A 16383-nucleotide genomic window follows, 5' to 3' on the forward strand; every position below is an offset into this window, starting at 1 on the left:
AGATCTCTGCTATAAAACTTGGAGTCTGGTGTCTTTCTGCTCACACTACAACTCTTATCAGCTGTATGAATGGATGACACATATTTGTTTGTACATAATACAGGGATACTTGTTATAAATACACTTTAAATAGATTATTCTTTTTTCTGTACAGGTAACCTTATTTTTAACATAGTAACAGACATGGTGGTGTACACTGAACAGATACATCATGATGCCTACTATTTTGTTTTAAAGTACCCTAATGAATTATTGGTATACTGGAAGATTATTACCTTTTATTTGGCATTTTATGAAAAATCAGCGGTGGTGAACATGGTTTCTTGGATTTATTACAGGATTATATTTATTTATTGCTGATAAAATTGGTTGAAGCCAGGGCATGGGAGTTACTCTAGAGCAGTGGTTCCTGAACTTTATTGGCTCACATATCACCTGTGAAGTGAATGGCTGGAACATCAAGATCCCATACCAGCAGTGGAACTCTTTTACTAAAGTATATTATTCTATGTTAGTTCATTTTCATTTCCTTTTATCTTGGGATTTGTCTACACTTAAAAAGCTGCAGCTGCATCACTGTAGTGCTTCAGTGAAGACATTCCGTACACCAACAGGAGGGGTTCTTCCATTGGGGTAGATAATCCACCTCTCTAAGAGGTGGTAGCTAGGTTAATGGGAATATTCTATCGACTAGTGCTGCTCTACACCGGGGTTAGGTCAGTATTGCAGAGCTGTGGATTTTTCACCAGCCTGAGAGGCGTAGTTATACCACAGTAAATTCCTAGTATAATCTAGGCCTTGGTATAACAAAAAGCCTCTTCAAAGCAACATGCAGCATATTACATAAGCAGGGGTCATGGATTCACTACTTTATAATATGAATCGGGTCATTCTTATGACAGTTTTTGGCTTTTATTCTGGAAATCAAGCACCTCCTGCTGATCTGTTTTTATATTATTTGTTTCCACACCAAAGAATTAAAGGTTAACATGCTCATTTTCTTACAGCTCTAATCAAACTTGGTAATAGTGATCTATCTATATGACAAATGAATTCTAAAGAAACTCAGCCAATGAAGGTGCCACAATTCTATATTTAATTCAGATAGTTTCTGAAATCATTATCTTATCAAAACCAGCAATTTTCTACCTTGTTTCCTCTCTGGTTAAGCCATTTCTCCCAGTAGGGCTTATATTTCAAGTTTTTAGGATCTACAAAGACCATCCCACAACGGGATACGGTAGCAGGAGATGCATATTGTAAGTCTCCAACCTAGAAAACAAAGTTGCAATGATGGCCATAAATAACTTGAAACCATGAAGAGCACTTGTGGCTCCTGCTTTTCAGAATCTGCAGAGGCAGATGTAGTTAACCCTTTATTTGTTGTTAAATGATGTGGTCATTACTCACCTCAAATAACAGAGCACAGTGAGTCTGCAGCCTGATGCGCTCCCCGTTGGCCAAGGTTAACAACTTGTTATCATCCATTACAGAATTCATATTTTCCACCCAGAGAGCATCCACATCTCCATCAAATAAAATGTACCTGTAGACATGTCAGACAAAGGGACCTTGAATAAACAAAAAGAAAAGGAGTACTTGTGGCACCTTAGAGACTATCTTTTTGCGGATACAGACTAACACGGCTGCTACTCTGAAACCTGTAGAATAAACAGTGATTCATCTTCAATACTCCCCTCATGTTTTGAAATTAACAGGGCACAGTCTATAGATTTATTTCCTTTTTTAAGTACTATCATCATCATCAAAGATGTTAGCTCAATTTTAGGATAAGCATATGAATTAACCCTAATGGAAGAGATTTAAAGGCTCTCTTGCCCTTTCCATCTACCTGCCTAGTTCCCATTCACCTTACTAGGAATGCTGAGCTCACATTAACAGACTGCTACACATCTACAGGCTCAATTCATACAAATTTGCTTTTGAGATTGCTTGCCTGCTGAGGCTCAAGCATTCTCCTGCCGAAGTACGAGAGGAAGATGTTCTCCTTGGGCCTGACCCAAAGTCCACTGACTTTACAGTATATCCACCTTGGAAAAAGCTGCCTAGTGGTGGGGAAAAAAATCACCAAATGTGTGGCACCACATGTGAGGGGGAGAGGACTGAGTCGCCACTTGGAAGTTATGGTATACAATAGGGCAGAGGTAGAGAGCTCATAGGCAGATCTCCCCAACCTGCCTCAAACAGCTCCACAATTCCTCTCCCACCTTTATGGCCTCATAAGAGTCACTGAACTCCTCAGCTTTAGTTTCCCCATCTGTAAAACTGAAATATCATTACATATCTCATTCAAAGGGGTGTGTATTAGATGCTGTTTTCAAGTGCTTTCAACCAGAAAACTCTATTTAAGAACTAAGCAATACTGTTAGTTCCCTTCTTCACATGTACAGTGCACAAGGCCCACAAATGTGCAATGCACAGGGCTGCAATTGCAGAACTAATAATATGTTAAATTTGCGTCTGATGAAAGGCCATGACTATTGCCCAGTTTAAGGTAATTCAATGGAAAGGGAAAAGATAGTATCTTATGTAGCTTAAAATCACTCTAGTAATTCAAAATAAACTTAAGAGAATGATTCCTTACCTATCAGAACCTGTGGTTCTTCAAGATGATTTGTCCACATGGATCCGCTCATATTGCACCTGCATCTAATGCATGCAAGATCTCATATGTATGAGGCACATGTGCACCAAGACTGGGATCCACATGGACAAAGACTCAAAGAAGAACTGTCAAATACAGGTAACATTTTTAGCAGAAGCTATTGTCCCTACAGAATCAGATTGGGACACCAAACTCTTAGGACAATATCTTTGTTTGGTTCCTATCCTCTGGGTATGTTCCCTTCATTTTTCCTTAGGACTGTTAATCTAATTTGTATTAAACATAAAATAAAGTGACTGTAAAATTCAGAATACCTAAAAGTTACTAATATATTTTCTAATTCTTAGGTGGTTACCTTCGCTCTTTCTTATCAGTAGGTTTGTTGATTTCCCTGAAGATGTTTGATAGAACTCCATCTGTCCAATCTCGCGTGGTAGGGTCAAGAATACCATACAGCTCAATCACACTCATGGCTTTAGGGTTCAGCATATAAACCTTTGTCACTAATCCTAGCCTAAGCAGAGAGATAACAGAAAGAACAATATTACCAAACACACCACAGCCCAAGCTGAACTTCACACTAAGCAAACACTACAGTAGGATAAAGTTTTAGGGAAGATCCAAGCATGACCACATAGGACTGCTGCAGTACATTTGTCCTGTAGACTATGCCCTTTTTCAAATTCTGATTCCCTTACATCTACTTCTGTGCTCACCTGGTTTGGGCCTGGCACAAAGTATTAATGACAACAGACTTGCCACCTCCAGTAGGTCCAACCACCATAGTAGTATGACGAGTTAACATTGTCTCATACATTTGAACTACTTTATCCACCTGAAAAATAACATGAACTTAGATAATTGTTTCAGAGTAGCATCCGTGTTAGTCTGTATCCGCAAAAAGAAAAGGAGAACTTGTGGCACCTTAGAGACTAACAAATTTATTCCAGCATAAGCTTTTGTGAGCTAAAGCTCACTTCATCGGATGCATGTGATGCATCCGAGGAAGTGAGCTGTAGCTCACGAAAGCTTATGCTGAAATAAATTTGTTAGTCTCTAAGGTGCCACAAGTACTCCTTTTTTTAGATAACTGTGTATACAAAACTCATATGGGCCAGATTTTCAGTTGGCGTATATCAGTGTTGCTCCACTGACTTCAGTGATGCCACTCCAATATACACCACATCAGGATTTTACCCACTGTTTACAACAATAATGTTAAACAATTCAGCATTTTTTCTACCTGGATTGGTAAAACGACATAACCACCTTCTTCCAGCACGTGTTCTACAGCATCGTTAAAGTTAGGGTAGCGGACTCGAGGACAATCCAGGCCAGGAAACAGGTCAGAGATCAGGCCAAGGAAAAGCGGTACATCTTCAAACACAAACTTAGGAAGATTCATATCTCGGAGAGCTCTCATCAAAACCACATCCTAGACAAAACACAAAAGAATAGAGAATCCCCAAATATTCAACCAATTTTCAAAAGTGTAAATAGCCTAGAAAATATTTGTATAATACCACTATACAATTATTTTAACACAGTGTTAGCAATTTTTACTACATGCACTCCTGATACCTTTAGATAATTATCTTGGCACAAATTACTATTGGAAATAAAAGCCATTTCATCATGGTGAAGCTGATCAGTTTCAACTGGGATTTTAAATTGCAATTTTTCATTATATGACCCAAATTTCCAAACACTGGTGCTGGAATGTCCCAAATTACTGGTTGTTTCTTGAATTAATTCACACAGGCTCACTGTTAACGTACTTATTTCCTTTAGAAAACTCTGCAAAACCCACATTTGGGTATACAAATGTACTGGAAGGTATGGTACAATTAGCAGCTTTGCATGTGCAAATATGGGTTTTGATTATACAACTGGCATATAAGCATTTTTGGTGAGCATAATTTAGGTGTTACATTGGAAAATTTTACTCTCTATATTCATCTAACCTTTGCATCCTAGATATAAATATTAAGGCCCAGATCCTCAAAAATACACAGGTGCCTAATGGCAGTTAGGTGCCTAAATACCTTTAAGGACCTTGCCCTAAGACCTTCAAACATATCTACAAAGTATATACAAACTAAGGGTTAAAACAGCCATACACACTTCCTTTTATCTGCATTTTGTTGATAACGTGGCTACCCATATTTACATACCCTTTCTGTAAGCACTGCATGTAAGGAGGTGGTACCTGAACGTTGTGCAAGGAATGATGCTGCTCAGTAAGTAAATCATTAAGTGGGAAGACAAATGCCACAGACAGGAAAGCATCCCTATTTCTGTAGCAGATGTACAAACGGCATTCTCGATACAACCAAAGATACCATGAATGAACTGCTACATACAGTGGGTCAGATCCTCAGACAGTGATAATTTCAATGAACCTATGAGAATTTACACCAGTCATACTGGGGCAGTTCCTCAGCTGAACACAGTAAGTCTACCTCATTAATATCAGGTGATCCTCTCTTCAGTTCTCCAGCCATCACTAGTACTGACTTGAGAGCACGCAGTCCAAAGTCATAATGATGCTGTTTAGAAAGTTGCTCTCTTGCCAACTTGTATAACACTGTCATCTTTTTGGCAAGGGCCTATTAGAGAGTGAAAACAGAGAATCATAAGAAAGAAGTCCCAATCCACACACCACTCATGCACATGTTTTTATTTTACTTTACTTTGAAATAAACTTTCCCTACCTTTGCCAAAAGAAAACCTTCAGAAAAGAGCATGATTTCACAGATTTGCTGGAGATCTGGTACAATCACAACCACAGGCCTGAATAAAGCTTTTACAGATTCAGGGAGCTCAGTACGGCCAGCATACCCAGGATTCATGGTGATAAAAATGCCCATTCGTGCATCGAGGGAAATTTCCTGCCCTTCAAACTAAAACATGAACAAATGTCAGACTATACTGACTCTGACATAAAAAGATAAAATGGCAAAAATTCTTTGCACTTCTCTACTATACCTGTTACCTGAGGATCTCAAAACTTTACAATAAATAATAAATTAAGCCTCATAACTGCCACATCAGGTAGGTAGGTAGGTAGGTGTTATTATCCCCGTTTTACAGATGGGGAAACTGAGACAGGGAGCGGTTAAAGGGAAGGGCTCATCATCTCTGAAAATCAGGCCACTTATTTAAGTGCTTAAATATGCACTTAAATACCTAACTCTTAATACCCATGTGTAATATATTTGCACAGGTAAACTGCATCTTACGATAGGCTCCCCGAATCCCATGCCTTAAATACAAGACTAGCCTTCTTTCTCAAGAGGTTTTGGGTGGGTAGGTGTGGGTGTTTACCTGAAATGTTTTCAACTGATTCATTAGAGCATTTCGGATTGTCTGGATCTGAGAAGAGATGACTGAAAGCACAGAAGCATCTATACGATTAAATTCATCAAAGCATCCCCATGCCCCACACTGGGCAAGACCGGAGAAAATTTTACCAACTGCCTGAAAACAAAACAAAAACAGCCCAAAAAAACATTCAGCACATTTTGGCATATAGTACACCTGTAAAGGACTTAACAAAGCCTATGGTTACTTGTCTGCCTTCCCACTCCACAATCTATTGCTAGGCTTATTCACTCTATGCTGGTGGCCCACAATGAGCTTAGAATCTTATCATCTTGCCACTGATTCTCACTGTTACAAGGCAAAGCCAGAATCCTGAGCTCCAGCCATCTCAGGAACTTAAACAAGAAACAACATCTTTTTACTATATTTAATTTTCAACTGCATGGGATTTGTTTGTAATTAGAATAGGTCTTCTGCAAAAGCTAAGGACAAGTCATTTAGCCTGGTCTTTGTGCATAATGGTGCTAATATCATGTTACCAGAGAACACAGCCTTCCAACTCTTACTTTGAAATCCATGCCTTCGCCGCAGTTTGTTACAACACACAGCAAGCCCAGGGCTTTGGCCAGATCCTTGGTTGTCTCAGTTTTCCCTGTACCTGCTGGCCCTGCAGGTGCTCCTCCCAAAAACATGGATAGAGCCTTTTGGAAATAAACCACAAAAGCAAGGCTGAATGGAGCAGGGTAACACACTGCAATTCAGCTCAAAGGCTTCCTACAGTACAATATAGTTTACCGATGTGGATATCATATAAACTGTTACACCTGAGCCTGGGTTTGGGTTGTTTAGCAAATATACTAATTAGAAGAGCAAGTCAGTCAGAGACTGCATCGCACTCATGAATTTCATGATTTATTTCTGCGTCATCCCCATTTGTGCTCTTCCTTCACCTCCCACAGCTGCCAGAGTGCCTCTCTCCTAGCATTTCCAGTTCTGGCTCCTGCCAGTCAGCTTTTACATTGCATGCACCTCAACAGCCTCTCCAGCAAAGATTGATCCATAAGCATGGAAAGTCAGCAGAGGATTAGGCAGACAGAAGATGGGCACCAGAAATCAGAACTGAAAATACTGGCTGATGTCGGAGTTTTTAGCAGCCAACAGCAGAGGAACTGGAGATCTCACAAAGTGGCTCCACCATCACTGTAATAATGCCTTAAAATGATCAGCTTTCAGCCACGATTTTAAGAAAACAACTAGCCTTGAAGCTGATCTAGCCTTTTACATAGTCTTTAAAAATTTCAAATCACATGGGATTTTAACTGAGTTTAAATATACTTTTATATAATGTGATCAGTTGCGGAAACAGAAAGGGGCAATAAAATAATCATGTTGTGAACCCCAAGAAATATATTTCAGCAGAATATCATATGACAAAATCCCTTTAATATATACCTGTGTGAGCGTTAGATAGATACGATCTGTAAGGGGAGTGATGACTAGTCTTCCATTCAAGCCCATATATTCATAACCATAGGAAAAGGTGCCAGTGCACTGACGCACATTCAGGTCATCCGGCTCTCGATCCCAGTAAAAACGCAGCTGGCTTTCCCATTCAAACTCTCGAGCTTCCATGATGCTATAAAGGAGAAAGCAAAAGATTGTGAGTACAGAATACAATCTCTCTGGAATTATCTCAGCGGGTCAGTGGATTACCTGTCTCTTACAAATGTATCAACAATATCTCTGGCATGGACATCAATGATGAGAACAGTATTGTATTTTTTTCTGTCATTTCTATTTAACGGCTTTGTGATTCGGGTAACCACGGCATCAATCTGCTCGTGCATTCTCTTAGCATAAAGTTTCATTGCCTGTTTTTCTCCTTTCTTTACTTGGTGAAAGACGTCTTCCATCTCCCAGGTCCACCAGACCTGATTAGCAGCCAGCACCATCATGCCTTGATACATCAACATCCAGTCAACTCTATGGAAAATATGGATGATATATTTGAAAAAACAGTTCTACCCTGAATGTTTGGAACAACTATGACACAAATCTGTCTTTCTAGAGACAAGAGAGCACTCTGTAAAGGTGTCTAATACTATTTTAAAAAAACTAGGAAATTCCCCCACAACAAAACTAACTTGTAGTTAAAGGTTACTTAGTGCAATTAATAACAAGACAAGAAATACCATTACACAAATCATCAACACTAAAAACTAGGGCTGTCAATTAATTGCAGTTAACTCATGCGATCAACTCAAAAAAATTAATCCCGATTAAAAAAATGAATTGTGATTAATCGCTGTTTTAATTGCATTGTTAAACAATAGAATACCAATTGAAATTTATTAAATATTTTCAGATGTTTTTCTACATTTTCAAATATATTGATTTCAATTACAACACAGAATACAAAGTGTACACTGCTCACTTTATATTATTATTTTTTATTTCAAATATTTGCACTGTAAAAATGATAAAACAAACAGTATTTTTCAATTCACCTCATACAAGTATTGTAGTGCAATCTCTTTATCATGAAAGTGCAATTTACAAATATAGACTTTTTTGTTACATAACTGCACTCAGAAACAAAATAATGCAAAACTTTAGTGCCTGTAAGTCCACTCAGTCCTACTTCTCATTCAGCCAATCACTAAGACAAACAAGTTTGTTTACATTTACAGGAGATAATGCTGCCAGCTTCTTCTTTACAATGTCACCTGAAAGTGAGAATAGGTATTCCCATTGGACTTTTGTAGCCGGCACTGCAATACATTTACGTGACAGATATGCTAAACATTCATATACCCTTTCATGCTTTGGCCACCGTTCCAGAGGACATGCTTCCATGCTGATGATGCTGATTAAAAAAATAATGCATTAATTAAATTTGTGACTGAACTTCTTGCGGGACAATTGTATGTCTCAGGCTCTATTTTACCCGCATTCTGCCGTATATTTTGTGTTATAGTAATCTCGGATGATGACTCAGCACATGTTGTTCATTTTAAGAACATTTTCGCTGCAGATTTTACAAAACACAAAGAAGATATCAGTGTGAGATTTCTAAAGATAGCTACAGCACTCGAACCAAGATTTAAGAATCTGAAGTGCCTTCCAAAATCTGAGCGAGATGAGGTGTGGAGCATGCTCTCAGAAGTCTTAAAAGAGCAACATGCCGATGCGGAAACTACAGAACCCAAACCACCAAAAGAGAAAATCAACCTTCTGCTGGTGGTATCTGACTCAGATGATGAAAATGAACATGTGTCGGACCGCACTGCTTTGAATTGTTATCGAGCAGAACCCGTCATCAGCATGGACGCAGGTCCTCTGGAATGGTGGTTGGAGCATGAATTTTTAGCGCATCTGGCATGTAAATATCTTGCAACACTGGCTATAACAGTGCCATGAGAACACCTGTTCTCACTTTCAGGTGACATTATGAACAAGAAGCGGGCAGCATTATCTCCTGCAAATGTAAACAAACTTGTTTGTCTGAGTGACTGGCTGAACAATAGGACTGAGTGAACTTGTAGGCTCTAAAGTTTTACATTGTTTTATTTTTGAATGCAGTTATTTTTGTACATAATTCTACATTTGTAAGTTCAACTTTCATGATAAAGAGATTGCACTACAGTACTTATCTTAGGTGAACTGAAAAATACTATTTCTTTTGTTTTTTACAGTGCAAATATTAACCAAAAATAAAGTGAGCACTGTACACTTTGTATTCTGTGTTATAATTGAAATCAATATATTTGAAAACACAGAAAACATCCAAAAATATTTAACTAAATCATATTTATTGTTTAACAGTGTGATTAATCTCGATTAATTTTTTTAATCGGGCGATTAATCACAATTATTTTTTTTAATCGCTTGACAACCCAACTAAAAACTATTAAAAACTAAGGAAATCACAGGCTCTGGTTATGTACACAGTGCTGACAACAACCTTAACTCACAGTTATGCACACAGATGTTTAAACAAAAAAATGTTCATGGCCCAGCACCCAAGCAACCTTAGCTCTCTCCTTACAATAAGTCTAAATGAACCTTATCCATTCAGCACACAGCTTCACTCTGAACTGTCCATAACAATTTAACACTGTATTCCTATCTGCACAAAGGTTATATGACATGCAGCCTCAGACAAGCATAATATCAGAAATACTTTACAAATTCAAGAGTACATTAACATAATCTATTGTATCTATTGATTTATCATCTATATTATTGAAGAACATATTTATCTATGTATATCTATAGTGCCTATCACTGAAGTGCATAAGCACATCCAAATACTCATCCAGTCTTTTTCTCCTGAGCAAAATAATTCCACTTACAAGTGGACACGTGTCAAAGGACACAAAGCTAGTGGGTGAACGGACCCTAAACTCCTAAGCAAGTTCATAAAATTATTCTTTATACTGAAAAGCAACTGTTAGTGTCAGAACACTTGGGCTACAGAATAATCCCCAATACATAATCAAGCCTGTAAATTACATTTCCAGTTATTCATTTGGAACTTATAGAATTAGATTTTGTTCTTCAAATGTAACACTTTAAAAGCATTTTTAAAGATAAAGATAAAATTTTTACAGAGAAACAGAACTACAGGGACAGAGTTAAAGTTGTTTAGATGCTGGGCACTGAGATATTTTTCTGTTTAACTGTCTGTGTATGTGAACTGGGTGGCAATCAATTTTTAATGGACCCTTACCATACAGAGTAAGAGAAGGGAACTATATTTAAATAAAAAAGGAAGTCTCTACAACACTTTCTGTATGGTTTATATAGACTTCAAACTATTAATGGTTTATTATGCTCCAATTGTTATCTTTATCACTTTGATTACTTCACCTGCTTCTATCTTCACAGTATCGAAAAATGGCTTCTTTAGTAATGAGTCTGTTTGTTCTTCTCATTTCAACCAGAACAGCTGTCATCCAGTTCTCGACTCGGCCTTCTGCTGCAATGGCCCGCCGGAACTCCATCACTTCTCCTTCGGCTGAAATCATGGCTGTTGCAATTTTTTCACCACTATCACCCTCCTGAAATCTCAGGGATGCTATGTTATCATACATCTGAAACATGCCAGCAGAGGAACACTTTGTACTATCTGTACTAGGTTCCTAAGATCTGGTACCTCACTTAACCCCCATTAGAGTTCAGAATCAGGCTCTGACCAATCAAATATAGCAGACAAATTATTTTTAAATATTGACAGCCAGATTTTGCACTGATTTATATCCCATTAACCCAATTGCAGAGAGTGTAAATGAGCACAGAATTTGGCCCCATTAAGATTTTTGAGAAAATACAAATTTATCAAGTGTTATAGAGATGGTTATTCCATAGTAGTTCACTATGGGGTATGTTGAATCTTCCTCCGAAGCCACTGGTACCAGCCATTGGCACTGACAGGACACCATACTGCATGGATCACTAGTCTGGTCCAGTGTTTCCTGTGTTGCTATTACAGCAAGTTTAGTTTGAAAGAAACACTAGCAGGCTCTTAATAATATGTATAGTATAGAATCTTCCACCTGAAAATCATAGTGCGCATGGGACATTCTCATAAGCAGGGTGCTTTACCTTTATCATGTGTTCCTGAACACAGAGTGGGTCACTACTACCAAGGATGCTGAGCAACTCATCATCAGATATAAAGAAAAATCGGGGGAAAGCATTCCGCTTTGAATCCAGATAATCGTTCAAGCTTTTCTGACATTTCTCTAGACCATCACTTATCTGCTGGAGGTCTGTGAGTCGATTTGGGGCTTCACAGCATTTTTTTATCACTGGGTCTTTTACGGTGTCACCCATTATCTACAGACATAGAAAAGAATCTTTAGAAACTACTAAAGGTGACGCTGAGGAGCAAATTGAGTTAGATTTCTCTTGTGACAATACTGAAACAATATAGGATATTATTATATATAGTCATAATCTTTATTATTATTTACTATTTCTACAATACTGCGGAATGCATGATGCCTTAGACAGATAAGTCGTGAAGCGCTTGCAGCTGCAGAACCTTTATTACTGACCATGATGCAAGAAATGGAAAGGATCCAACCTGACAATCAGATCCCAGCTTAAATGTGTATGTCTGGCAATTAGGAAAAAATATTTTTACTTGTAAACTGATTTCTGTGCCAAGTAAGCTCACTGTCACGTTGACATTTTTACAATCAATTTGAATAGCTGGGAGTATCACTAGAGAGAAGTACTCGCTTAGTCATCACGAGAAGAAAAATGTTAGGGCACTGACATCTATAAATGGAGGATTGCAGTTCAATATGGAGCTAAAAGCAAAACATATCACGTAATTCTCTCAATCACAAGCTGTTACGAAACAGGTCAGTTACTTGCCCTTTTAAATATCCTGTCTATGTTGTCAAATTTTTTTGCTTCCTCTGGAAGCTGTGATCTTATATCCCCACCAATAAAGATGCTCTCCAGGTACATCCATTTCCTCTGAACCACCATCCAGACCTAGAAGAAGAGTCAAGTGTTACGATCAAAGAAACAAGTTCGATGGAAAATCTTGATCATGAAAAACAAAAGCTAGAGACAAATTAATCATTCAGTTTCTTCCCTACCTCAATAACTTCACCAATCAAGGACAGAGTTTTTTCCCAGTGGTGGACTGTTGATAGAAAAGGACCTACAAATCGACTGCCTGAGATACTCTGAAGATTGACAGCATTGTCATCAAGAATCTGAGTAATTTCATCGACCGATCCCAAAATAAAGCCTCGCTCTTGAATGCCTTTGAAATACCTCACTACAGTGAACTTCATGTTCTCCCAAGTTTCCACTATCTCCTTAACACCCTGCATGTGAAGATAAAAAGAAGCCTGTTTCAGTCCTGTAAAACTAGAGGACAGTCATTCTAACATCAAAATGAAAATCGCTCATTTAGGATGGCCTTTACACAGATTTTTCTAGCTCTAAAGGGCAGGTCTTCTCTGAACGAGGACAATGTATCCATCAGATCTCTTCTTAGTGTGCATTATGAGTTTTATCTGCTAATCTCAATGAGAGAAATAAGTTCTTTCTGCTTTTTATCACTATAGAGCCAACACAGCTCAGAGAGAGATGGATTTGGTTCCATCTAGTGCCTCATTAGCAGAGCTATCGTCTCAGTTACCTCCATTGCAGCTCCAGTGAAAATAATCCAGTTATACTAGTATCACTGAAGGACTAATCTGAGCTGCAGAACCTTTATTACTAGCAGTGATGCAGAAAACGGAAAGCATCCTGCTTGACTATCAGATCCCAGGTCAAATGTGCAGGGCTGGCAGTTAGGAAAGAAAATATTTTTAATTGTAAACTGATTTTTGTGTCAAGTAAGCTTTCTGATAGACAATAAACATGGAAAACTACCCTGACTCTTTTACAATCACTTTTCAAAGTAGACTCGCACTTTAAAACCCATCTAATCCAAACAAGGATCACACAAATGGCTAACATAACCTTTTTTGGCAACTAACGGTTAAACTATTTATTGCTATTCTAAATACCATTTGATAACTAAAACTGAAAGATCAAAAACAATGATGAAAATAAAAACCTCTGTTGTCATACATGTCTTTGAAACAAGCTAGGTATTATTTAAAAACTTTACCTTCTCAATGCTAAGCTCTTTAACAGCAGATCCCACTATCTCATTGATAACATCTGAGTACTTATGCAGCTCCATAGCAAACATATTCTCCAAGGTAAAAGTTGCTGTTGTCATTTCAAAACTAGTGCCAGTTCTCTCCATAAGATCATTCCAATGCCTGGAAGAGTTTCAGTAAATCAACACGTTATAAACAAGACCAGATATTATCAATAGGGATCAGCTTAAAGTGCAGGGAATAATACTATCAAATGAAGACAAATTGGAGGGAACATTCATTTCCTAGACATTCCATCTTCTCATCCCAGCCAAACACACGTTGGAGGTTAGCTCAGCAGCTCATTCTTTACTTCCCACCACTCGGTGGGGGTGTGGTTTTGGCAGTTCCATGTGATGCAGGTAAGAGAGATGAACTGGTAGCTTTGAGCTGTCAAGCTGTTGTAGCAGAGAAAGGGTGGTCTGAATGTTAGGAGAGCTGGTGAAAGGAAGGAGGAGCATTGACTTGATCAGGTCTCAGCTACCTCTGTTTGAGATCAAACATAAGGAGCAAAACATCAATCAGCAGCCAGCTTTGAACTAAGCACAACCAGTGGTTATCAGATTCCAGCAGTGTTTCTAGAATTCCAGACTAGAACTACTAGCATTAGACGCTAGACCAGTAGCTATAATATGTATAATATGTAGTAGTATATGTTCATTTGAGTGCACAGAATAGGTAATTACATGGTACTATCACATTTATATGATCAACCAATTTATTTGAGCATGAGCTTTCGTGAGCTACAGCTCACTTCATCGGATGCATACCGTGGAAACTGTAGCAGATATTATATACACACAGAGATCATGAAACAATACCTCCTCCCACCCCACTGTCCTGCTGGTAATAGCTTATCTAAAGTGATCATCAAGTTGGGCCATTTCCAGCACAAATCCAGGTTTTCTCACCCTCCACCCCCCTACACACAAACTCACTCTCCTGCTGGTAATAGCCCATCCAAAGTGACAACTCTCTTCACAATGTGCATGATAATCAAGGTGGGCCATTTCCTGCACAAATCCAGGTTGTGGATCCAGGAACATGTTTCATGATCTCTGTGTGTATATAATATCTGCTGCAGTTTCCACGGTATGCATCCGGTGAAGTGAGCTGTAGCTCACGAAAGCTCATGCTCAAATAAATTGGTTAGTCTCTAAGGTGCCACAAGTACTCCTTTTCTTTTTGCGAATACAGACTAACACGGCTGTTACTCTGAAACCTGTCATTTATATGATCAAGTGCCTAGCAGCCAGTACAAGTGAGATAACGACATGGCCACATTTTGCATGCATGAATTTAGTGGCTGGTCTGAGATACTGAGCCTATGTGTCTATGATTTTGGTTTTGTTCATTTTGTCAAGCACTATGACACAGTAAATGTGAAAATAACTATCAACGAATGTATAATAATGGTCCTGTGCTCAATACAGTCTAGAATTATATTTATAATTATATTTCATATTTAGAATGAGACTTCATATTTTACATAAAATACACACAATATTTACACATACTGCATCATCTTGTGCAATCTTAGTAATTGGATATCAACTATTATGGTCCATAATATGCAAAATGTTTGCATGATTTCAACATCTGGAATTAACAGTTATAACAAATAAAAATAAATGTCCTTGCACATATAGAAAATTCCTTAAACAAACTGGATCAAACCTGTCTCTCAATGCTTCATTTTTCAAATCAAGCAGCAAAGGAATGGAGTCCTTGAATGCCTTCATCTTTGTTTCCAGGTGATAAGCCACCGGCACACTGCGCATTTGCTTGGGCAGCTTTCGGAGGCTTTTAAGAAATCCTTCAATTCCTTCTTGGAGAAACTGCACATTGAGATTTACCCAGAGGGTCTGCGACCATTCCTCTTTAGCAGCCTGGAAACAAGATAGATGCAAACATTCATAACATTTCCTTTTAAGTTACTATGAAAGGAATGTGACAAAAATATTTATTATTTCTCCTGCAATAGCATTCAGAGGCCCAGTCAGCATCCGGGCCCAAATGTGAAAGACGCTGCACAAACAGCATAAAAGGCAGTCCCCTGCCTCAATGATCTTATAGTCTGATTTAAGACAAGACACAGCAGGGGAAGCAGTAATAAGAACCCGCTTTACAGAGTCACAGTCTGGCTTTTAATATGAGGACATCTTAATTATTCCAAAATCCCTTAAAAAAAAAAAACTCATTCAAAGACCAACTAAGGTCACGTATGGCCAGCCTGAGATCCCTCTACTCACAATGAGCACTGCACCTAACCACAGGAGCAGTCCCACTGAAGTCAATGAGACTACTTGGGGAGTAAGATGCTAACCAGCATTAAAAAGAGTATCAGAATCTAGCCCTAACTACAACATTATACTTCCTGGACCAGTGAGTATAACTAAAGCACTATTCAGGCGATCTACATTCTGGTAGTCAGAAGGATAAAACAATCACAACTTATTTCAGTCAAATGGATAGGAAAAGACTTGACTGCAATTAAAGGAAAGTTCTATATTATACATATTTTTATAGAACACTTACTCTTTGCAACTTATAAATTGCATAGATCTGCTTTAGACCCCTCATATCCTTCTGCACTTTTAATAAGTCAGGGTACATTGTGATTGGAATGTCAAAAAGTTTCTCAGCATTAGCCAACTCCTGACGATTTTTCTCATGTTTTTCCAATTCCTTATCAAAAATATCTAAGAGCTCCAGTCCTGTAAAGAGAAGGAAAGTCTGCTAGACAAAAATTTT

The 16383-nt window shown here is 38.2% G+C and overlaps 1 protein-coding gene across 1 annotated transcript in view; it reads right to left on the reverse strand.

Annotated features, from left to right (window-relative positions):
* Window positions 1–16383, reverse strand: part of DNAH10 (dynein axonemal heavy chain 10) — a 102649-nt gene that overhangs the window by 49914 nt on the left and 36352 nt on the right. Inside the window, exons 24-41 of the mRNA XM_073313413.1 lie at window positions 16168–16346; window positions 15307–15518; window positions 13596–13752; window positions 12568–12801; window positions 12338–12460; window positions 11558–11791; window positions 10823–11046; window positions 7664–7933; window positions 7403–7586; window positions 6517–6651; window positions 5954–6106; window positions 5341–5529; window positions 5089–5235; window positions 3870–4061; window positions 3343–3461; window positions 2982–3140; window positions 1411–1546; window positions 1150–1272 (exon numbers count right to left, since the gene is read on the reverse strand). Coding sequence (XP_073169514.1) covers window positions 1150–1272; window positions 1411–1546; window positions 2982–3140; window positions 3343–3461; window positions 3870–4061; window positions 5089–5235; window positions 5341–5529; window positions 5954–6106; window positions 6517–6651; window positions 7403–7586; window positions 7664–7933; window positions 10823–11046; window positions 11558–11791; window positions 12338–12460; window positions 12568–12801; window positions 13596–13752; window positions 15307–15518; window positions 16168–16346 — 3170 coding nt within the window. The remainder of the gene's footprint in view (window positions 1–1149; window positions 1273–1410; window positions 1547–2981; window positions 3141–3342; window positions 3462–3869; window positions 4062–5088; window positions 5236–5340; window positions 5530–5953; window positions 6107–6516; window positions 6652–7402; window positions 7587–7663; window positions 7934–10822; window positions 11047–11557; window positions 11792–12337; window positions 12461–12567; window positions 12802–13595; window positions 13753–15306; window positions 15519–16167; window positions 16347–16383) is intronic.

The sequence above is a fragment of the Lepidochelys kempii genome, chromosome 15 (genome assembly GCF_965140265.1).
Source record: "Lepidochelys kempii isolate rLepKem1 chromosome 15, rLepKem1.hap2, whole genome shotgun sequence".
In the NCBI taxonomy this organism is placed as follows: Eukaryota; Metazoa; Chordata; order Testudines; family Cheloniidae; genus Lepidochelys; species Lepidochelys kempii.